The sequence below is a fragment of the Lissotriton vulgaris genome, chromosome 6, assembly GCF_964263255.1.
Source record: "Lissotriton vulgaris chromosome 6, aLisVul1.2, whole genome shotgun sequence".
NCBI lineage: Eukaryota > Metazoa > Chordata > Amphibia > Caudata > Salamandridae > Lissotriton > Lissotriton vulgaris.
The window spans coordinates 270684672-270709152 of record NC_141694.1 but is presented as its reverse complement, the minus strand read 5'-3'; the positions used below and the strand labels follow the sequence as shown (position 1 = coordinate 270709152).

Here is a 24481-nt window from a genome sequence, read left to right as displayed (position 1 = left end):
TAATGATCCTGGAATTGATTTTGCTTTTCATCTTGAGTCGTCTGAGACTCCTGCGTAGGATGATTTATGTATTAGTTCTGGTATATTTCCTGAATCTTTTGCTGAGATGTTTGTACATCCAATTATCTTTGGCTATGTAATAAATTCTTTAAAATGTTACTTCGTAGTCAGTGGGCCTTTGAGTTTAAGTAACATTTGGATTGACATGTTTAATGAGATGATAAAGATTTTCCCTCCACACTTCTAAGACAGCAAAACAGGTTCAGTCGACCTGACCTGGGATTCTAGAATTTGGTAAGAAAATCTAGAACATTCATGCAAAGGAAATAGTCAATTTTGAAAACACGGGTGTACGTTGCCTGACTGGAATCTGCTAGAAGAGAAGAGTTTTATTTTGGGCCTAAATTAATTTTTTGGGGCTTCAATAGACAATATTAATCAAGCTGCGAAATATTACCAACTGTGGCGCTAGATGTAAATCCTGAATATTGGGACAAACTCCTGGCCTCTCCTCATTTTGTTAGTATATAGGCAAGAGTCCCAAATCCTGGAAGGATCCAATCATTTTACCCATTCATACAAAAGGGTCCCATTCCCAACTCTAGAATTAGGAGCAGAGGACTCTGCTGGACGCGGAGGTATTTGCTGTGTCTCCTGGAGCATTTCCAAGCCAGGATATGAAAATGCAAAGCCTTTTAGTGGCGAAAATTGATTTCTGCCGAAATGCTTCAATATCCCATATGGTAACATTACTGCAGTTATAAACAGAAAAATGCATAATAAAGGAAAGAACACAAGCAATAAAAAAAAAAAAAAAAAAAGAAACACTAAGTCTACGTCACATTTATAGCCTTTTTAACAGTTTTTGATAAGGTAGACTAGCTTCCTCTGGCGTAAATGGGCTGCTCTTGCATGTTCTTGGGATGATAAAGAAATCTCAAAGGAAAAATTACCAGTGCAAATGTGTTGAGCTAGAAGTCTATTGGCACCCCATTTATATTATTTATATACATGACCTCCCTAGAGTACTGAATCCGATACCCAAGATTCTACCTAAACACATGCAAATGTAAACTATCCTATATGCAGGAGAAGTAATCCTAAACATAACAATAGGTATTGCAAAAATAACTTACAACCCTATGTAACGATTCCAACCTCCCTTTCAAAATTAACACATAGAAGTCTAGAGTAATGGTTTAGCAAGGGGTAGAAGAAGCATTGCAATTATTCCTGGCTTCTAGATAGTACTACATTTGAGCAGGTTTCATCATTATAAATTTCTTAGCTTTAAATCTCAAACGGAATTTCCTGCCACACACACAACTTATTGTTTACAGGCCTATCAGCGGCAGTAGTCCCCTCCACAGCATTCGCTACTTGTTGGGGCGGGGGGAGAAAACTCCCCAACATATGTAATGCTGATTTAGGAATGGCAAGATACAGCTGACATTGCTATATAGCAACGAATGTTTATCATAAGATTTACACCGTCCTGGATTGCGGGGAGGGTAAGATTTTAAATAACCTATTGTGGTCTGAAAACCCTCCAGATACAAGCACTTGGTCTAGAATTAGGATAAATGCTGGTGACTTTAAGCTGTTGCAGTAATCAAAATACGACCGCAATATATTTATTGCTGCTCATTTCCTGTGCAAGTTAATAAAAGAAGAACTCTGGCAGCAAACACCACAAGAATTACAACATTTCACTTTTGTATTTAACTATCTAGGATTACAAACTAATCTCAAATTTCACTCCTCAAAAACGCAACTACAATACTACTGAAAGGCTAACTGGATAGAGGTCTGAAAATTAAAAATATTACTGCACCCCAATGTCAAACATTTTGCTGTATTTAAAAAATCTACCCTTCTTAGATGTACATCTAATCCAATAACTAAATAATTACAGATCAATGACACTATTTTCAAATTATCTGGGGGTGGGGGTCTATGATCTGTACTCTGCAATTCAATTTTTCAAGCCAAAGCAGGTAAGATTAGTTAGCCCAGTTTTACACAACTTAAAAAAACTTTTTTCAACCCAAGAGGTTTATTGCTAATGGGATTACATTAAATGCCTAATACATTTTTTTAACCCAGATTAAGTATAGATTTTCAGAATTTAAGTTATTAAAAAAATGTACGCCATTGCAATTTTAGCCTCAGTTTTACCATCATTTTTTTCATTCTATGGTTGCATGTACATTGTTGCGGTTTGTATGTGCACATTATTGTAACTAATCAAACTAATAAATAAACTGGATATTGACACCAAATTCACACACCAGTGTTTGTGGAGAAAAGAGGTAATTTGTGATACACCACGATGTAAAAATAACCACAAAAAAAACACAACAGGCACAATCTCCAAGTTGAACATGTTAAACATACATTCAAACACAAAAGTTGTTCTTTGGGCTGCAAACTAATAGCTTAAAAAATAATAAAATGTTGGCCTCCATGAATTAACCATATTCTAGTCATTTTTACAAAAAGTAGTAATGTGCGAATGAAGAAATTATTGACTCATGTAGTAGTGAAAAAGCAAGCTATACAGCAACACAGATTAGCATTTTAAACTTTGAATTTGCAGATTTGAAGTGTTCTGGGGCTTATAGAAGACTTCCCCCGATCTGTTGCAAGCCACTCCCAAGGGATTTGCCTTTATGAAACTTGGTAAGCAAGGATAGTGGGGGCAAGGGTGTATGCGTGTGTGGTGGGGGGGATTGCAGTAATTTTTAAACAATCAATGCAAGGTACCTTCTCTGAGCTTAGCATTGAGGGAAGTGAAGCAGCCTTTTCCCCCTCCGGCATTGACTATTAAGTGTACGATGTCAGGAATACGGATTAATTGTGCCCCTGGGCCTGCCTCCAACTTGGTTGCATCGTTAGTAGATGTCCTGTCCCCATTGATACTTGGATATTCTAATTTTACTGTGGTTGGAGATCTGAATTAGCATTTTTAGGACCTTACTCATCTGGCAGCGGTGATTGTGGCTGCAGATTTGGAGGGGTTGCAGCTTTTTCAATATGTGACGTCCTCTACACAGATTGGGGCGCATGCTGTACCCTATTTTTAAAAATCTGGCTGGGATAGTGATCGAGCAGCCTATTACACTCACTTGTTCCACCCATTTTGCCATTCCATTTATGGCCTTGTATGATAAAGTGACAAACATTCATGCCCCTGCGGCACAGGCATGGCAGTGCGTTAAGCTTACCCGGTCTAAATTCTGTGATCTGCTGGTGATCAGCCAGCCTATTTTGGACAGCTGTATTGAAACTCCAGATGCAGAAATGAAGTGGATCTATGGATCGCCTTTTTCTCAGACAGTCAACTGAATGGCTTAATGAGGATTTGATGGTTTTGAAAATGGAACGCAAGTACCTTGAGCACCTTTGCCGCAGAGCATACAGCCCTGCCCGCAAAAAAGATTTGGCAGTGCAAAAAAATCTACCACTGTAGTATTAAGAAAGCACGGAGTGACTTCAGCACTGATAACATTCAGTTTGCTCAAAAGCTCTAATAAGCTAAAAGTGGTCATGATTGATTCCAGGAGGAGGGAATTAAACATGAGATATAAGCACTAAAAGCGATAATTTGTACATTTTATTGTACTGTCTAAAGGTTCAGATCGCACGAAAAATGTCTGTCCAATTTTCAAATAAATATGGTATAAGAAACTGTGTACAAGCTGTGTAACCAATTCAAAACGAGTTTCTTGGATATAGCATGTGCTATTGGAAGGTTTACGATTGCTTTCAAAAAGGTTTGTGCATATAGATCAGCAATGCTCGGGTAATTTAGGATATTTGTAGGTCATGGGGAAGGTGACAAAGAAGGGGTATATTTTAAGCTATTCGTTTTTATTCAATAGGAGGTTTATTTTGTTAAATTATGCATAAATATGTAAGTGAATGCATTTATAAAAAGCGGTCATGTTTGTAAAGGAGGTGTGATTAAGGACCTAAGGTCTAAATAAACACTTCTTTGACGGGCGGAAAGCTCTACTCATGAAATATCTCACTGTGGTGATGTCACTCATCACCAGCTCCACTCTGTCTCGACGGCACCATCAGAGGTGGGTTGTAATGTCCTAGCCCAGTTCATTGTGGAAAAAGTAGCAAAGTTATATAGTTTATTTCCTGTAAAAGCCAGAGAGGCCCCATGTTTGAGAGCCTGGTTCGACTGTTTGGAGAACAGGGCTGTGCTATCAAACCTCAAGCCTGCTACTGGGCGGTGGAAGCATGCTGTGCCAGTTCCACGGTTGAAAAAACCTCTGCTGGATCCCCCTAAACCAGAAAACTATCACCTGATCTTGCTGCTGCCACGATTCTCCAAGATCACATCCTGATTGAGAGACCCTGCAACTGTGGGGTGGGCCATGAACTGCTGAGTTGGATCGCCTCTTTTTTGAAGGGTGCACCTTCTAGGTGTCACAAACACCCTATCAGTCAAAGGTGCTTCCATTGAAACAAAGTGTGCCACAGTGCTCCTCCTAAAGTACAACTTTTAGAGTGTACATATGACCGCTGATGGAGATCGAATGCTATGGATTTATCATCATTTCATATGCATATAACACAGCTGAACATGCTGTCACAGAATATGTCCCACATTGCCTCTGGCCTATGCCTCTGCCTGGCAGAACTGGCTAGGTAGATGGACCTGAATTGCCTCAAGATCAATGCTGGGAAGAAAGACATCTGGTCAACTGCATGGTGGCCTAAGGAGCTGGGCCCAGTTGGTGTCTCTAAACCCAAGGTTCCGAATCTTGGCATTTCATTTGATGAAAAATTATCTTAGGACAGTCAAATCATTGCAGTGGCAGGACAATATTTTGGACTGCTTAAGATGCAGAGAGAAATACTGTGCTCTCTGCCAGTGAGCAAAAAACCCCAATATAACAGTAGTCCAGGCACAGATTCTATAGCAATGCTTTGTACCTTACAGTAACAGGGGCTGATTAAGAGACCCCAGGGAATAGAGAACTCTGCTGCACATCTTTTATTGACCTTGTCAAGGCGCATGTTGAAATTGGCCACACTCCAGTTGCACTGGCTTCCGGTGAAGCAGAGCTCCTCTTTCAAAACCCTGTGCTACGGTCACAAGGCACTTGCTAGTAAAGGTCCATTCTACTTTCAAACTTTGGTTAGACCATTTGCACCATCAAGGAATTATGGATCAGCGGGAAATATATTGGGAGACTTCTCCCAAGATAAATAAAGTCCGCACAAATGGGAGCTCTTTCAGCTATTTGGCACCAAAATTGTGGAATGGTTTGCCCCAGATAGTTAGACCGGTCCAGTTGGATCATCATTTTAGGAAAAATTAAAACTTGTTTATTTAGCTCAGGATGTATGGGGGTTTAATAGGTGCATCTAGAACTGCTGATACCTGCACTTAGCACCAGACACCTTGTTTGAGGCAGCTAGGTGCTTTAGAAACCTTATTCTTAGTGGTATTATAAGTAGTAGAAGTAGCTAGCATTACCATTAGTAGCATTACCTTTACACTTATGACTAAGATAATCTCTTGTGAGTTCTGCGGATCGAAGCAATAAAATGTGAAATTAAAGGTCTAGGCCACAGGTCTTCAGTCCATGTTGTACACCTCCTTGGTGAATGGTCTACCTGACCAAAGAGGCCTTTGGCACTAAACGGTGGTGCATCAATGGGCCATAAGGTTAATAGAGGGGCTGAGGCAGTCTCCCGTGCAGAGTAGCCTTGTATCTAGACACCAGACTCCTAGGGATCCGGAACAGCCTACTGTCAACGTAACTCCATCTGTATCAGCAAAGAGTAATCTCAACTCTGAACTTAAAAGCGAAGAGTGCCAAAGTGCTTGGTGGGTTAGGGTTAAATGCTCAGTGATCCAAGCTTGTCCGAGTTGCCAGTACTGGGACTCCCACTGAAATGAAGTCTGATTTTGCTGTGAATGCTAACAATAAGAACTTGTCCAGCAGAGGTGCCTCTAGAGGAGTCCCTCCCAGCACCTCATGCCTCTCGAGCCAGGAAACTAGTCTTCAAGCTTTAAACTTACAAAGTGTGAACAGAACTGTGCCGAACACCACAGGCTTAACCAGCTGTCCTTAAACTGCTGCTTTGTAGACCACTAAAAGCTCTAAAAACTGTGCTGGGAAAACAAGTTTAACTTTAGTTCCCAAAAGTGACGGGGACCGGTGATCAACCCTGCCAGTTCTGTGAATGTGTCAGTTTCACCTGACCCAGCCAAGGGAGAAAAGGCAGCAACCAAGAAGATTCCAACCAGCGAGCGAGATACTGGAAAATCAGGCACTAACCCTGGTTGCCCACCCAACCCAGTACTGCATGATGGCAGCCACCAAGATACAGGAAAGCCTCGGGCGGAGAACCGCAGGCCAGTAGCAGTCTGAGATTAGCACTGGCGAGGACACCACCAGTTCTGACTCAGATCAGGACTCTGCCATTTCAAGCCAGGCCCAGAACATGTTAGTTTCCATCCAGACAAAATAGGACTGGAAACCTACCTGCAACCTAATTGAGCACGTCTTTGTGACAGATGTCACCGCTAACCTCATCACCGTGACCATGAAGGAGTCACCAACAAGTGTCGGATTTAATATAAGACTTCTGGGCCTTCCAACTGGGATTATTCTAGTGCACCATACAAGTTTCCTTAAATATATTTTGGATTTTGAACCTATACCTTTTCCCTTATCACTGGAGCCTAATTGTACATCGATCGTTCAGTTGTGGAAAGTAATTTCATGGGCCATTTGTTCAAAATGTTTGATTTGGGCAGGCAGGTAAATGTTTCTTCAAATTTGAGTTTTTTACATGGATACGCGTTGGAGTGGTAAGAGAAGAAAAATGGAAATAAGCTCTCCTGTGCATAGATGTGTTAAATATCACTAGTACCTGAATTAAGTGTTAAGTGCCTAGGTCTTTTCAAGGCGGTGGGGAGGCATCGTAACTAATAATGTTCGGTTTCTAAAACGGCTTCTTTCTCTGGGATTTTTCCGAGATTTGTAAAGACTTTTAAGAATGGTGTGATGGTGTGTGCATGTGTTTTTGTACTAAAGCATGGGATTTTATGTGTGCTTATGCGTGTGGATGTTTCTGTATACGTGCTTGTGTGCACACTCTGTTCGCGTATGAGTGAGCACATTGGTGTGTGCTTGTGCATGTCTCTGCGTGTGATGGTATGTTTCTGCATGTACCTGTGTGTACGTACTTCGGTATTTTTGTTCTGGAGCATGTGATTGTATGTGTGCTTGTGTTTTTTGGCAGTTTCTATAGGTGTGTGTGCGCGTCTGTGCGGGAGCGCATTTGTGATTGCTTGTGCATGTCTGCATGTGATGGTTTGCGTGTGCATGTACTTGGGTGTTTTTGTACTAGAGCATGGGATTGTGTGCTTGTGTTTTTGGATGTTTCTGTATATGTGCTTGTGTGTGCGTATGTGCGCATATCAGTGCTCACATGTGTGTGCTTGTGCATGTCTGTGCGTGTGATGGTGTGTGCACGCTGGATTTGTTATTCTCTGGCGGCCACAGTCCTGGAAATGGACTAACTGTCAGATGCCTGACCTTAGGATGGCCACCAGTGTACAGTACAGTCCCCTGCCTGACCCCAAGATGGCTTCCATAGTTGTCCCCTCCACGTTTTACTTCCCTGGGACAACAATTTGACATGGACCAGACCTTGAACCTATCCCCTAATCTGCTTACACATCAGGACTTGGAACCTGTGGAACTTTACCTCAGACTGTAGAGACCAAGCGAGTTGGCTACTGCCCAGTGGAGCTACCTTATAGCTAAAGAGGTGATGGGCTGTGGAACCCCTCCCCCCCCCCCCCCATCACCTACCTAGCCAGACCCTGGGCAGATTTTCCCCTAGTCTCTACCGTCATCTTCCTCCTACCCCTTTACCCTATCCCCGTACCCTTCCTTGTGCCATTCACCTTGTTCCCTATGTTCTTTAAATGTGTTTCTTGATACTTATGTAACTTTTAACTGATGTAAATTGCAACATTATTGGTCCTCATGTAAAGCGCTCCATTTCCTTCGGGTCTAGCCAGCACTATATAATACCTCATTAATTAAATATGTTCCCATTTAGTACTTTGTCTACTTCACCAGCGCCTATCCCTTCTCCCTGCTAGTCTGCCTAGCCCCCTGTCCTTTGTGCCCGTTGACTAAGCACTCCTTCTCCCCTTGATGGGGAAAGATCCAATATTTATGCTCAGGAGTCTCAGCAAACCCGCTGAGAGAGTCCACTGCGCCAAGGGAGCCTCTCACAGCTGAGGTATTGTATGGCACCCCTTGCCAAAGCACTCCCTCTCCCCTTTTTGAGGAAGGATCCAGTATGTAGGCCTTGGAGTCCGAGACCCCTCAGAGAATCCACTGCGCAAAGGGAGCCTCCCGCACCAGAGATAGAGAAGTGATACCACTTCCCCTAGGATCACAGCTTACTGGACTTTGGACGTTGCTTGGACTCATCTACCGGTTCGTGCCCCCATCGCCCTTCCCCGCCTCCTTCCATGCTGTGCCCTCCCCCCCCCTTCTCTTTCCCGCCAGTATTACCCGTCTACTTCCCCATCGCCTACCCCTCCCCTGTATCATTCCCCTGGCCTGCTTTTCCCCTTACGTATTTGTGCTTTGTTTATCTCGACCTTACAAGTAACTACGTTGCCATGCTCTAACTGTGTAACCTTTGTAACAATGTAGCCTGTAACTATGATCTGATCTTCATGTTAAGCGCTTTGATACCTCCGGGTCTAGCCAGCGCTATATAACACCTTCAAAATATAAAAACATTTGAGGGACAGCCTTCTGGGGGCCATGGTTGAGGCACCAATGAAGGTTTTTTTTAATTGTTTTTACTTGGAGTCAGAAGGACAACCCACTGGGGGCTTTCCAAAGATGGCACAGGGAAGAGGGCAAGGCTCGAGGGATTTGCATAGAGGACAGACTGCAGAGACTGGAGGGGTGAGGGTTGGGGGAAACCTAGAGTTCTGCTGTACAGCCCCTGTCAAGTGCTCTAGGTCCAAGCGTGACTAACTGTTCAATCCCAGGTTTTTCCTTTACATTTTAGGATTCTTATAAAACCGTAGTCATGTTAATCTGATTCTCCCCCCCCCCCCCCCCCCCAAACAGGCCTGCTAGTCTAAGAAGGCAAACAAAGCATGGACTTGAGCAGACCTGGCATCTACTGCTGTCCAGAAAGCAAAATTAGTAATCAAAGTCTGAAGACTGATCAAGACACTCTTGTAGCATGGATGTGTAGAAGCAGATCTCTCAGATTCATTTCTTTAAAAAGGGGCTGTGTTTACGAGCTTTACTTGGAGTGAAAAGGTACACATAATGCACCCTCAAACAAAAAGCCTCTCCAACATCTGCTTTTTCGGTCCACCCAGTGATACTGCCTCAGTCACCAAGGGGCTATCAGCAACATGCCTCGAAATGGTTGGGTCATGCGGGTGCAAGTAATTACCATACTGTTGAACAGGCAAGGTAAAGATTTCAAGTTCAAACAGCCTATGACTGGAGCTTGAATATAAAGACTCTTGACCAGACTGGAAAAAGGTTCAATTTTCAGGAATGTGCACCGTCTTGCTTATGATTTGATAGGATTTAAATTTGGTAAGATCTGGTTCAATCCTCGGAATGTAGGTGCTCTTAATCTAGGGGAGTGGACCCACTTGCCTTGATAAATCCCCAGCTTTTGAAGCTGGAAGGGGGAAAGTAAAGCTATTTAAAGGCTTTTGAAGGATACCGATGATTTTTGCCTGATCCAAAATATAACCGCATCTTTCTCTGGGGGGAAACAGACAGAACACCACGCTCTAAACGAGTGTTCTGACTCCGCAAGCCCTACCACGCTTGCCTTAACCACACCTATGCATGGTTAAGGCAATGCACGGTCTGTTTGCTGGCGGACGGAAGCAGGAAGACCTTGCAGGAAGCGGTGAGGTAAGTGGGGCGGAGTGGTTCTGGAGGTGGGTTGGAGGTTTTGAGGTAGTTTAGTAGGCGGGGGCAGGTAGTTTTTTGGGCTGAGTTAGGATAGTTTTGTGGGATAGGGGGGGGGAGTCAGGATAGTTGTGGGCTGGGGTTGTGGTCAGGGCTGGGGTAGTTTTTTTAAAATAAGGGGTTAGGGTATTCGACCTCAAGGCAGGGGAATGGGTAGTCAAGGTAGTTTTTAGGCCTGGGCTAGTTTAAAGGACAGGGTTTTAGGCCTCTGGGCAGGGGGAAGCGAATGGGTAGTCATGGTAGTTTTTAGGGCTGGGGGAGGTTCAGGGTAGTTTTAGAAATAGGGGTTTGCCTAAGGTCAGTGGAAGGGGTTGGGGTAGTTGTAGGGACAGTGCAAGGGGATGGGGGATTGAGGTAGTGGTTACAGTAATTTTGGGGGTTGATGGGGGGGGGGGGGGGAGAAGAGGGTCTCAACCTTAGTCACGCATACCCTTTTACCATTCATGCCTTCCTTTAAGGCATAATTTTGTGGTAAAGATGCATTAGTCGTTTAGGTTGCCTGGTAGAGGCACGTGTGGTTCTATCATACAACCTTCTCTGGTGCATCTTCGTAGCTCATTTGAGTGCAGTATCCAAGCCAATTGCTTGGGGAAAGTGAGCAGACAAGCCTTCTGAAGCAGCTAGATGGATCTGGAATAACAGGTTTTTAAAAAAGGTCATAACTGTATACCAGCAATTTACAAGGTATGCGAGGTGAGTATGTATTGCTGTTTAAGTGCTTGATTTTTGCTTCGAATGGTTAGTTAGCACTAATTTAATCAACATCTGATTAAGAACCAAGTTAGACTAGTTAGTATGAGATCTTGATTTCAAGTGATAAACTGAAAGTCTTGATTTTTAATGACTACAATGTCATATTTTAATTTGTGTTTATTAATGGGTTTAATTTCTCTGGTCAAGATACAGATGGTTTTACAAAATATATCTACATCCCTTTTATCAACTGTGAAAAAAATATATAGATTTAAAAAAAAAATCAATATTGTTGTGTGCCTGTTGGAGTATATTGTCCCTTTCCTCAGGTAAAAACCTGTGGGTCTCTGACATGTAAAATGTCTTGATCAAATGTAAATACTAGATAAAAAGGTTACAAAACACACTTGCGTGCTTTACTTGTTTGGATGCCTTTTATGCTAAGCTGACATTTTTGGTGCAATAAATAACACATTTTCCATGTAGAAAAAACGCAGGCGCCAATCTTTGAAGAGTATAAGTATGCATGGTAATGGCGACTGCTGAAAGACCGCTTACCAACTACACTGAAAACAAAAGAGGGACATAATGGTGGAATAGAAGGCTATCACATAGCTCCTTAACGCGTTGTTCGGGCCATGACACCAAGCTGGGCTATAGGTTCCCCCTTAAAGGTCTTTGCTCTACACAAAATATAAAGTGCTATTTCACCATATTCTCCTCCTGCCCTGTTGAAAACCACCATGGTCAGTGGACTTGCTTCTGCAGAGTTAGGCTTATCAGCCTGCGCAATGGAGGCGAGAGGCATTGAGTTACTGGAATTCTAGCTAGATCATACAACACCAGCATTCTAGATCCCTTGAAGGTTTTACAAGAGTAGCTGCCACCTCAACTGCGTAGCCATTGCTGCTGGAATGAGGTTGGTCTTTGTAGTATTCTCAGTTAGAATATTACTATCGGAATGTTATGGTTTCTCTGGGGTGGACGTTCTGTAAGTGGGAGTTGGGAAGAGGGAGACTGCTCTTCATGAACTGTGGATGTATAAGCTGTCTGTTGGGATTAAACTATGTTTTTCATGAACCTGACTACTGGATTACACTTCAGTCTTGAAGTCTTTATCAAGGCTCTTAAGATGTATGAATGAATGCGGTTCCCAGAAACAATATATACATTTGAAGCACACGATTTTTCCCTCAAGGTAGTCAATCGTTTAACCATCATTCTGAGCCACCTCCAATTTAAAGTATTCCAAACTGGGTGAAAGGTGGGTGTACTCTGCCATGGGAATCGATCCCACACTATAGAAGATTCTCAATACTCCCAGACACCCCTTACCGGTACAGAGGTCATCGAAAATTCTCAAAATTAGAAGCCAACAAGATACCACAATGCTGCTAGCACAGCCCTCTGTTGCATATCACTGAATTAGAACCACCACTAGAGTCACAATATTTGTCTTGTGTGCCCAAATTAATTAAAAAAATTATATCTATATATTTTTTTAATAATATCAAATTTAGGGTGCAGTTCCATGGTCAACACTATACAATCCGTACATATTAGTCAATACATTAGGTGTATGGAACAATGCTTACATTTAATCCGTTTTTTATGCAGGACAGTCAATGTACCTAGAAATCTATCATTTTGCACCATACAATCTTTCAGGCTCGAAGGCTGGGAGGGGAGGAAACTTTTGAACAGACTTTAAGGGTGAAGCAATTTCCAAAAAGTTTGCGAAGGCAGCAACACTTTCTTGAACCAGTATATTGTTAATTAGAGGCCATTTACAAAATATAGGCACTATGTTCCAGATCTTCCACTGCAGGTGTATGGTGCTTGAAGCTTTCAAACGTGCAATTGCTAGTCTAGTGGTGAGAGATTGGTTTTCCCTTTGATGTCGAGTGGATAGTCTTAGCTCTACTGCTCATTCGCACAGTCCCCTTTGGGAAACCAGGGTTATGCCTGTGATGGCTTTGATGTGAAACACAATCTCCTTTCAGTAAGATTGTGTATCAATGCACACTCGCCACCATATGGAGGTGTGCGCAGGTTTCCCCAGAACCTTTTAACATCTCTGGTTGCTAAAGATCACTCAATGTTGTTGGTCCAGGTACTACCTGGTCATTATTCTACTTGCATTTTATTTATGTTGTAATTGTATGGAGGAGTTGGCTGATTTAGCCAAATTATACACTAGGTCTCCTCCAGAATCGCAATATTAACATTTTTTTTCCAGTTGGTCATTTGGGTTTAAACAAGTGTTGCGAATGATTTCTTGCTTTTTTGTCAATGGATAAGGATTCTATATGAATTTGCTCCCTGCCAGCAGAACCCATTTAGTGCCTTGTGTTTGTCCACAGTAGTATCAGAGTCACATGAAACTAGTCTTGAAGGGTCAAATCAATCTCTTAAGTTCTATTACGAGTACATATTGCCTAGTCAACAAATAGGTTTCCTGTCAATGGAGGGTTACGCAAGGTCCAACTCTTGAAGCCAGGATCCCAGGCGTGAAGCAAGGCTTACATATTACCAATGTCCAGATGGAGGGGAAAATGGTCTACCAGTCTTCCTAGATCCATTTGTTAAAGTATTAAGAGTGCTTGGATAACATGCCTCCAGTTAAGAACTGCACAAATCAGAACTACATAAATAGAAGTGGAAGCAAGTTAAATTAAGGAAAAACAAGGACACGTGTCAAACCTCCTCAGAAGTCCCAACACACACTTACAGACTAAAGACTGCAATATGTCAATACCTTTCTGGCAAATATTGGCTTCAAATACCTTGCTTTAATGGTGCCTGCATAAAGGCCACCATATGTTTCCACTAGATCAGCCACACTGTATTGTACAATCCTTTTCACATGTGAAACATCATTTGAATGAAAACTGAAGTTCAAAAGCGCTCAAGTGCTTGTTACAATAGCTTCATAGCTAAATACGGTTTCATACATTACAGGATACCTGGCATTTTAGAAATGAACGAAGATGCGGAACTGAGCTCTTGATGTTTGATGAGGTCTTGAACATAAAGTTAAACTGAATCAAAGTGCCAGCCCCAAGTGGTGTCGTAGAGGCTGTAACAAGTGTACATGGATTTTTGGAGTACTTTAACTTACTGGCTGGTTTCCATCTTCTCCATCTAACATGAAGAGTGTGAAGCTGGGACAACTATACAGTGATGTGTGTGCTCTGAGGTCTCAGTCTTTCCACTTCTATGAAGGCCACACAAATTATTTACACTTACATGTGCTAAAACTAAACTTCTACTACTGGGTCTTGATTACCTGTTAAAGTGTTCTTTCAGTTACTTCACCTTCAAATTTCTCTGTCAAATCAGTAGGTACTGCACTTTCCTACACCCTTGGTGTGTTTTTATGTATGAATAACACATAATTGAAGCATTGAAAGAGCACAACTGTTTCGAAATGGCTGTAGCATACACTATTATATTCCACAACGTGTGAGAATTCCATATATATTTTTAGGTATTATATTCTTGATCTAGCACTCCATGGCACTAAGTGACCGCCATTTACTGTAAATTAGATCAGTGCATTATTCACTGGTTAATGCTCAAGCCCCATTTAAAGTCAGTCACCTTCACAAAGCATTCAACTGGTATACATAAGGATTAACACCAATTTTCGATTACTGTGCTTTACATGACTAAACAGTAAAAGAAGGTGCTGATCCCATCAAATTCATACATTCTCAACCAACTGGTTTGTACAGGAGGCTTTATATTGGTTAATGGTTCAATGTTCATGCTTTTGGACCCCTCTAGGTGGTTTGTGGAGTCCATGTTATACACTCCAAACATAGGATTTTAGATCCAGATAGGATAAGCGATGAACAGAGCTGAAAATTCTGTAATGAAAAAGATTGTTGCGTTTCACTGTAGCTACGAGTCGCTTGATAATGTACTGGGGGCAGACACGTAAATATATTTACGATGTTTAATGACCGTACACAAATAGTTCAGATATTAGGTTAACTGCCCCAAGTTGCACTTGAGAATAGTGGTAAAGCGGCGTTATATTCAGGGTGTATACATGGTTTACAAGAACATTACCTATTTTTTCTTCGGAAATGTAATTGCACGACATCGAGAAATTACTCATAGTGTTGCCAGCCGGGTCTTTCAGAGAGACTGGAATGGTAACTGCAGTAGTGCCAACGCCGTCCTGGAAAAGCAAAACCAGATGAATCAACCTCCTAAATTGGTCTCTGGTCAAACAAAAACTACATAATTTACAGCTTTTAACACTTCAGATGCCTCCAAAGTAGGTTTCATAACTACCTACCTCAGAGCGTTCGTCTGCCATGTATAAGAATTATTGCCACCTTCCTCTACTGTGGGTACTTTAGCACCATAAGCATTACCAGTTCAATAGCTGGTTCTACCCTCCTGATTGGCTAAGCATACTTTGAATAAGGCTCATTGACTCTGCTGCCCAATCTTAGTATAGTTCGCCCTCTTGAAGGTTTCCATACCAGGGAATTATTAGGCAGTCCCTGACCCACATATGTGGGTCTTCCGCCTGTCTTTGCTTGTAGTATAGTGTCCCACTCTGCTATTGCAGTAGCACCACTTTTCTGTGATGTTCAATCAAGATCTTCGCTTGGGTTCTGGTCCAAGGCTGTACATCTGGCAACCATAAATGTAGGTCTCGCTTTACATGCCATGGCAATATTATGTTTGGCAACCACCAGAGGAAGGTCCAGGAACTGAAGAAAGAGGGCTGGCATCAGGGGTCCCTCAGGGCTCGGCCCTGAGACCAACACTTTCATCTCTATATGGCACCACTGCTTTTTTTGATGGACACTTGCGTTGAGTGCATCGCTTATGATAATGACTCAACCGATCCTAACCCTGGATAAAAATTCAACAGTGGCTGAAGAACAACTCACCACTGTAACAGCAGTGATGGACTGGATGAAGCTAAACTATTAAATGTAACGGCTCCAAAACAGAGATTATGCTGTTTGGCAAGACTAACATTTTCAATCCGGACCTATGGCAGCTGTCAAATTCAGCCCCACCCCCCCCCCCCCCCCGACTACAGTGGAGACTGTAAAGAATCTGGGAATAAAACTTGATCATACATTATCCTTCCACAAGCAAGCTCTTGCTGTGGCAGGTACCTGTTTTCAAGTAATAAAATCTCAGAAAATGTTTTGATCTACTCCCAATGCTGGCCAAAAAGAGTGGTAGGAGCCTTAATTCTATCCCGTCTGGACTACTGTAATAGTCTATGCAGGAACAAATAAAAAAGACCTGCGAAGACTACAGGTGGTCCAGAAATCTGCAGCGAGGCTGGTACTCAATTTGCCTAGAGATTCCTCCTCTGCGACAGCACTAAAAATCCTCCAGTCGCTGCCCCGTCCATAAGACTATTCTTTAAGGTTCTTCCCAACATTTATAAAACAACAAATACTGGACCAGAATACCTAATGAGAACAGAACTAAGCCATACATCACTCAACGCACCCTATGTTCATCTTCAGAGAACCTCTTAACACCCAAATTTAAACTTAAATCCAGGGGTGGAAAGATTCTGGTGGCCATAGGGACCAAAGCCTGGAACTCCTTGCCAACTCAACTCAGACACACACAAACTGAACTTAACTTTCGGAAATCCTTAAAAACATGGATTTTTGGTATCCCAGATAATACGGCTTGGTCTTTCCTCTGAATTTCTATAATCTGAGACTGTGCCAGCCCCTTTCTTCTGGAAGGTGCCCTTTCCCTCCACGTACAGAGCCAAGATACTTCTTGGCGTGAACGTTGTGCTATATAAAAGCTCTTTCATTCATTCAACTCACACTTGCTCAGCTGGCTGTTCCTCTGACCCAGTATGCAGAGTGATCTGTTCTGATCCACTGTTCACCGTGACATCTCGGTCAGAGCATTCGCTATCTCAGCACAGATTTGAGCAACTAGCACAGTCCCATACCATATGAAGGAAGCCTGCCTGTGGTAATTCACAGGGAGGACGGTGATCTGCTGAACCAGAGTACATCCTTGTGCTTTCTAAGCTGTAAAATATGCTTTGTATAGAAAAGTACATTTACATCATGGATTCCTCACAACAGTCTTGGGGTATTGCAGCATTTCTCATTACTCTAATGTGAAACCTTTAGCCAACATCCCTTCCCACTAGGCTTTACCTACTTCTAGGCTAGAAACAAAAATGGAGAAACAATGTCAAAGTGAAGATCTGGCGGTTTTCCTAGGCCAATGTGATGCAGCACTTGAACAGATTTAGTTGGTTCTGTATCTCGTTCTACCCATGTAATCAAGACCACATTAAGTAGTGCCTTGCGAGTGAGGCGATAGCTTCAAAGTCATCTGTGAGGGTGTCATATGTATCAAGTGCCATTGGAGTACGAGTCTCCCACTAATCTTATGCTGGCCTCCGGCAACTCTTGGCGATTCTGTAACCTGGTGAGTGTTCTAAATTCTAGGAGACAGAGTGGAATCTCAGGGGCATACAACCAAGGGGTCTCAAACATTTCAAAACTACACCAGCATAGTTGGGTAATCTTTAGAGTGGAGGGGTATACCCGAGAAATGCCTCCTACAGTGTGACGGAGCCTAGCGTTGCACCAAGCTACGAGCAATTGATTGCCATTGCATAGGCCACTGCAATTGAGCTGCAAAATAGTAAGCCTCATAATTTGGAGTCCCTAGATCACATTTATCCAATGGCTGAATAAGCTCATGCAAGGTCACTTTTATTCTTTCCTTTCCCCAAACCAGTTGAGTCAGTAGGGAGTCCAGTTCAGCAAAGAGTTTTGTAGGCAATAGTACTATCAAACACAAAACACAATCTGAACAGGAGCAAAATTTGCTATTGCAATACGTCCCATGGGAAATGGAGGGGGTGGGAGTTACACCAGAAGGCTAGCGGTTGTCTGGCGCCTGTCAGCACCCGACCTACGTTGCCAGAATTCAGACGTGTTAAGATTTGGGTCCCCAGATACCCGAACATGCCTGATTCCAAGACCGGGGGTGGGGGGTGGGGGGGGGGGTCGTGTCAGTGCCATCAAGGTAGACTATGGATCTTGCAGGAAGATAGAGTAGATCAATTTTATGTTTCTAAAACTCCGTTGTAAATGGTTTCAAATCTGCATGTACTTCATAGACTACATTCTGGTGAGCCTTCAGAATTGGCATCAAGTTATAGCTTGGATTCCAGAACATGCATGGTGGACCCTTTGACCTCATCTGTGGACCACACTGATTTTCATCTGCCCACAACTGAAGCAATACCCATTATCCACTCATTTTCTAGAAGACTCGTAGGATAAAATGGGACTCCATTGTTCTTTCTCGTATATAAGATTCCATTTTAGAATTTCCCCCTCCAAGTATTTGACCCTTTAAGTAATGGTGTTGCACGACCATGTGTTTTGAATCATTGCCTCCTTTCTTACTATACCATTTTTAACACAAATCTGATAATTTCTATCCCCTCTAGATTTGATAGTAGTTCTACATTTTGGTCCCTGCATTTTATAAGCAATAGTTTGAGATTATATAAACATTATGGTAGAAATCGATTACCAGAATAAGTAGCTAAAAGTGATGCACTCCATGAGGGAGGACAGAAGATTCTCAGAGAAAAAGACGCATGAGTGTTAAAGCAAAAACCTAGCCGTCTCTGCCATAATGTCCGTCACAACAACAACGAGGTAGAGATTAGCAAATTACAGAAACATTCTTGCATGTATTGCAAATTGATACCCAGGCATCATTAAGTTCTCCAAGTGATTAAAGCCGGACACATTGGGAAACCAGAGAGCACGAATTATTTAATAGACTCCTCAGTGAACCCCAGAGAGCAGTTTGGTGTTAGAAAGTTGGAATGCTGGAACTAAAGTTCGGATTGCTCAAGTTACAGCTTAACCGCAAGTGTTCTTCCATTCTTTTGCTCTGGCTCATGGAGTGCCAATTCCTAGGAGTTGCGATTGTAAATTGGCACAGAGAGGAGAATAAAAGAACCTCAATATCAGCAGGTCAGTCTTATTGATTCAACTCACAAAATTTGGGAAAGCGTTAACCTGGTCTGAAAATTGGATCCATTGAAATCAACTTTCTTTCAGAACATCAGCGAGTGGAGACTCTGGAATATCACGTCTGCTGAGCACATTAGACCAGTCCACAACTGGAGCCAAAATCGACTCTCCTATAAGATTCAGCCGTCTAGAAAGGTCCTTGAAGATGCCCTATGAAGTGAGAAAGCCACCTCAGTGCTGTGACTAACCCTACACCAACCTCTGATCAAACCCCACCAAAATATCCCGACAAACTTCATTAATGAAATTTGTGTCAAGCTTTGAAAACTAGTTGGATCAAACGGAAAGTGACGAGTCAAATTCTGGTTTAGCATTTACCCTCAACTACATTTAGTTAGAACTGGTCAGCAGAGCATGCTGCTTCAAACAGTTCTTGGGTGCTGAGGAAAGGAAACTGGAGTACCCCTTTTATTTTTGTGACCGCTTGCACAGTGTTGTGCTGGTAAACGCTAGCCTCCTCCATACATATGGGTATACCGGAGTACTTAACATACTCAGGGACTGTCCCTTAAAACCTTAAAAGGATTTTTGTGAACCCATTGAATGGTGGTTTTACACATTTTTGTATTTTTGGAAAGTTGCCCTTCTTGAATAACCATGCACCCATGTTTACAGTAAATATAGAGGTGTGATGCTACATTGGGTAGCTCTTTATGCATTTTACGTTTATGCAACCTCCTGTATTGGAACATGGTTCTAATAAATAGGTGATATATTGCCTGTAAAAATTCTACTTAAGAGTTTAACTGGAGACAATTAGTAAATGTATCCTGCACTCAGCTTTCCTACGATAAACAAGCACTTGAAAGTAGGTTATGTACATGGTTACTTTAATCATATGTGCATGTTGGTCTTGTGCAAATTTGACTTGCCAATTTGACTTATCAATTGTATGGAAAGGGTTTTGAGAATTTCAGGTCTTCTATAACTTGGAATAAACTTCTGAAATGTAGTGTCGAGTTAAACAGCAAGATACAACACAGTGGTATGTGAACAGCAAATAGCTTTACTTAAACTTACCTCATATACCACAAGAGAAGATGCCAGAGGAACTGCAATATCGACGTGTGTGCCATTGTCAAACAGCAGATAGCCACGGGTTTGGTCAGACTGATTGGTCAGACGTATGTTTCCAACATAAGGTATCCAATGCTGGTCTATACTCTCCCGTTTGATTACAAGGTGCAGGTAAAAGTCATCACAATATCCTGTTGCGCTGGGTAACACTGAAACAATATTTCAAGTCATTCCGAGTAGATCAAACAACCAATTTAGTACTTTGCGGTTAACAGCAAAATTAGTAGCCATACCTATATCCTTAAGACTTGCAACGATTACAGCAGGAACAGAAAAGGATTCGCCCTGAGGAATCACTTTGAAGCCAAATGTAACATTCAATGTATAGACGGTGAACGGCCAAGTAACCTAAAAAAAAATTTTTTTTTAACAATGTAGCACAATTATCCATTTGGTTCAAACATGATCAATGGTCTTTAAACCCACCTTCTTGTTGACATTTGGGTCATCAAATGGAACATTCACTTTGTAACTAAACCGTCCGTCTGGATGTTGGATCTTGGAGATCAGATATCCTCTTGCATTAGCTTGGGCTGTACTTAGTGTTATAGGACCAATGGTAATAAACACCAGATTCACATCTTGAAGAAATACCCCTACTGTCGCATTGAACATCCTCGTTGCTGGAATAGTCTCTGTTAAAGGAAAGAAAGGAGCACATCACAAAATTACCTCAGCCGCTACAAAGGTAAAGTTGCAAACTGAGATGCCCTACTTACCATTAATTACAGTGGGTGGGCGCGGCATGAATGGAGTTGTAATGTCTTTTATGATAGTTTGTCTGGTCTGCCCCCACTTGTCATCGGTCCACTCATTTTGCAAAAATATGTTGACACTGTAGGTTATGCCGTACATCCCATTCTTCACATGGCTCTGAAAATTAAATATTATGCCTTTATTAAGCTACATAAATATGCATGAGCTACATTGGTTATAACTATTGTATAAATATATGTCATTACAAGAGGTTAAGTGGAATAACTAATAAAAAGTTAACAAAACTGAACAAAGTTTTCGAATCTGTGCAGCAGTTAACTGTTCTCATCTGACTTCTTGCACGTATCACAGTAGTAACAGATTTGGACCAGGTTTGTGATGTCTACTACAGGAGGCCATACCTATGATGGGCCGGAGTCTACATTCAGACTTCCTTCACCACAACATACTCCTGCCCTCTGTACAATGGCTGACTTGAATTTAAATGACCAATCTTGGCTTGTTCAAATGAATGAACAGGATGTTGAATAAAGCTCAATTTGAAAGAAGGCAGAAGATAATTGTGAGACAACGGCCCCTCCTGCAGTCAAATTCCACCTTCAGCCTGAGCGCAGATCAATGCACACTGGGAGGTGTAAGGGGCCTCAGTTTGTCCTCCATTGCAAGTGTTTGAGGCAATAATTACATTAACCAGGAGTCCAGTGAGATGGTACAAGACTAATGTTGTGAAGCTACTCAAGTAGCTAACACATTGCTCTCTGGGAAACACTGATACGTTGTGCTACCAACACCACGTGTTAAACCCAGGTTTGCTCACAGATACTATCACCATAGCAAGGTCTTCCATTACTCATTTGGTGGGATGCTTCTGCACCTTAGATTATTAATCCAGAACCTCCCATTTCCATTAAGTCCTTTCTTTCTGCACACCCTTTTCTCTTTCAGGCTTCTCCTACTTCTTATCATTAGTAGGTGAGGACTTCAATAAAGGGCCGATTTATCCATCCGGCAACATGGATGCAAGATTCAGGAACCCATTCAAATGAGAATAAACTCTGCATTCAGCAGTTTCAGATAGCATGGGCGTAGAGTGAACTACCGTCTCACCTGCTCAATAAACAAAATGCACGTGTCGCAGCAGAACACCACAAAGCAGACCGAAATAAGAACATTCCATCCATGTCATGCCAGTACTTAAGCTGTTTATTGCATTAGGAAGAAATCCCATTTTGCAAACTACTAAGTGGGAAGTAGGCGAATGGACACCAGTAAAAACCAGAAAATTGTGCTCAGTGCTGGTAAACAGTCCTGTATTAGATTTAAATAACAAAGAAAAACGCCCTCTAATGGGAAGAAATGTATCAAAACCTTGGGACTCTTACCAAGCGTCTCATTCCAGGACACCTTTTGTGACTTGGGAGGGGTAGATTTACAAGTTCACAGACCACCTATCCAACAGTTTGACACATGCAAAAGCTGAAAGCCAGTATGGAGTATATATGTCATGAGCTGTGAAGTGGTAAGTAGGTAGACATTACAGCAGCCTCCAACATTAATCCAGAGCACGCACTGCAACAGAACATTTTATACATACTTTCAGTAATAGGATGTTTTTTACACAACCAAACTCAATGGTAACACTGAACTACTTTGAAGGTATGAAAGGAGTATCTGGCCAGCCAGTTTTCCAATAGATGACCTGGCGATCTTGGGCAATACACTAGTCTACTTGGCCATCATGCTCGGTTAGGGGGATTCAAAATGCAGACAAGATATTATGCATCTAGTTCACAATAATGGACAATGATCTTTCATAAGTAGGATGGCTGCTCTGTAGGAATTAGGCAGACCAATCTCACTTTGACAGAGTGGAAACCAATGCACAAGGTTTTCATAAGTTACTTAGTGGTTAAACATGGATGTCTATTGCATATACTCAGGCTCCTCACCTTATAGTAGCCACTTGGTGCACCCAAGGGGATCTGGATCGTTGTAGCTAGGCTGTCATTCTGGATCACATACTCATTACGGACATCTCCAGCTCTCAGTTTCTGCAAGTCGACCCCAAAGGCACCACTGCTCGTCTGGACGTGGTCTGCGCCAGCCATTAGAGGTCCAATCAGTCTTTGTCTTGGAACACTCCACAAGATAGCATCATCTGTATACTTTAGGTCATCTGAAAATGGCATTGAGAAAAGAAGCCAACAACTTCTTTAGAGTGGTCTAAAATCCTGCAATTAAAATAATGGTCGCAGCAAAAAGGGGATTTCACTCACCAACAGGGCAGGCTACTGCTGTATCAACCATAAATACCATCCAGCGCTGTTTGTAGTATGAAGTGGATCTCAAAACGGAGAAGTCAACACCACCAAACTGCAAAAAGACCACACCATTACTGCATCCACGATTATTAACTACGATGCTTTACAAGCAAAGGGTCTCAAATCCAAGGTTTCTGGATAACAAGCAATAACCACCTCAAAGAACTGGTTTTACAACGTGTCATCCAGCTCACTTCAACAGAAGACAGTTAAGATTTAAGGCTGCTTAGCCAGCCAAAAGACTTCGACAGCTCCCAGGTAGGACTTTAGATCACCTTTGTATACATATGGATTGTGTGAAGCTATTAAGTGACACTATAGGCCAAGTACATCCCCTCCTAACTGGTATGATGGTCAGAAGAGCAAACCTCAATGGGGTCCCCCTTTAAGTTGGTGCATGACATAAGCAAATAATGGTGCAATATAGCCGTACAATACTTACAATTCCTGTAGATGCCTCCGATGCATTGTAAGCAGCTCGCAGCACAATCCGAGACTCTGTGGTGCGGATCCCATAACCAGCATCTTGTGCCGCACTCAAAGGCATGGCCTTTCTTCCAGATGGGAGGTGGAATACAATCTGCCAGACAGACCCATTACCAGCCACTGCCTGAGAACACAAAAGATAGTTATGGTAGTGTGTAGCACCAGTACACTCCCACCTAAAGTATTTGGCCATTGCAACAACGTCTGCCTTCATAAACGCATTTCATCAACCTGGATCATTTTATCATAGTCCTAGCTTGAAGCGAATGTTGGATTACAGAATATGCAGATACCGTGCAAGGGCTTCAGGGGTTCATAGATATGTAGAGATGGGGGTTGCTTCTTTCACAAAATTGAATACATACTCAATAACTCACATTTGGAAAAGCTGCAGCCCAATCCTCTGGCTGATCTTGTACGTAGCCCTCTGAAGCCAAAGGAATGCTTCTCTCAACAGACACCTAGAAAGAAAGCATAGATCAGACTCTACAAAGAACGCATCACTGAACAACTGTCAGTGTTTATTTCACCTTATCTAAGCAGGTCGTACCAAAAGTTGATAGACATACATGCACACATACACACCACAGAAAGTACTAGTTTGGTATGAGCACATACATCTGTGGGAAATTGACATGGACATGATTGCCACCCCATATGTTGAAACAAGATTGACAGCAGTTTGTAGGGACAATACATTATTTTAAGTTGAAACAAGTTAAAACAGAATGCAGCAGCAGGTCATGACGCAATTTGAGGAAATGTGTTGGAGCCCACTCATCACAAAAACTTAAGTTCAAGCCATTGCAAATTCCATATTCCCCCCATGGTTCTCTCCTTGACGAAGCAAGCTGCAATTCATCATTATACAATAAATCTACACATAAAGGCAGAAGTACACCATCCAAGAACTTGTAAACGATGACCTTACAATTGTGTACTGCATACATTGTAAATGGATGTCCGCGTACAAGTTATTTCTACAAACTATTCTGCTCACTCTTATTTAAAAGTAGTCTCCCTTTGAGAACACCGATTCAGGTCCAACATGCATGGCTTGACTATTCATTGGGCAAAGATAACA

At 42.2% G+C, this 24481-nt stretch overlaps 1 protein-coding gene across 1 annotated transcript in view; it reads right to left on the bottom strand.

Annotated features, from left to right (window-relative positions):
- The window catches only part of LOC147707124 (uncharacterized), a 120754-nt gene that overhangs the window by 62082 nt on the left and 34191 nt on the right, over window positions 1-24481 (bottom strand). Inside the window, exons 6-14 of the mRNA XM_086925180.1 lie at window positions 23775-23858; window positions 23354-23521; window positions 22867-22963; window positions 22540-22766; window positions 20593-20746; window positions 20300-20508; window positions 20107-20221; window positions 19817-20022; window positions 14787-14898 (exon numbers count right to left, since the gene is read on the bottom strand). Of these exons, the coding sequence (XP_086781306.1) occupies window positions 14787-14898; window positions 19817-20022; window positions 20107-20221; window positions 20300-20508; window positions 20593-20746; window positions 22540-22766; window positions 22867-22963; window positions 23354-23521; window positions 23775-23858 (1372 nt within the window). The remainder of the gene's footprint in view (window positions 1-14786; window positions 14899-19816; window positions 20023-20106; window positions 20222-20299; window positions 20509-20592; window positions 20747-22539; window positions 22767-22866; window positions 22964-23353; window positions 23522-23774; window positions 23859-24481) is intronic.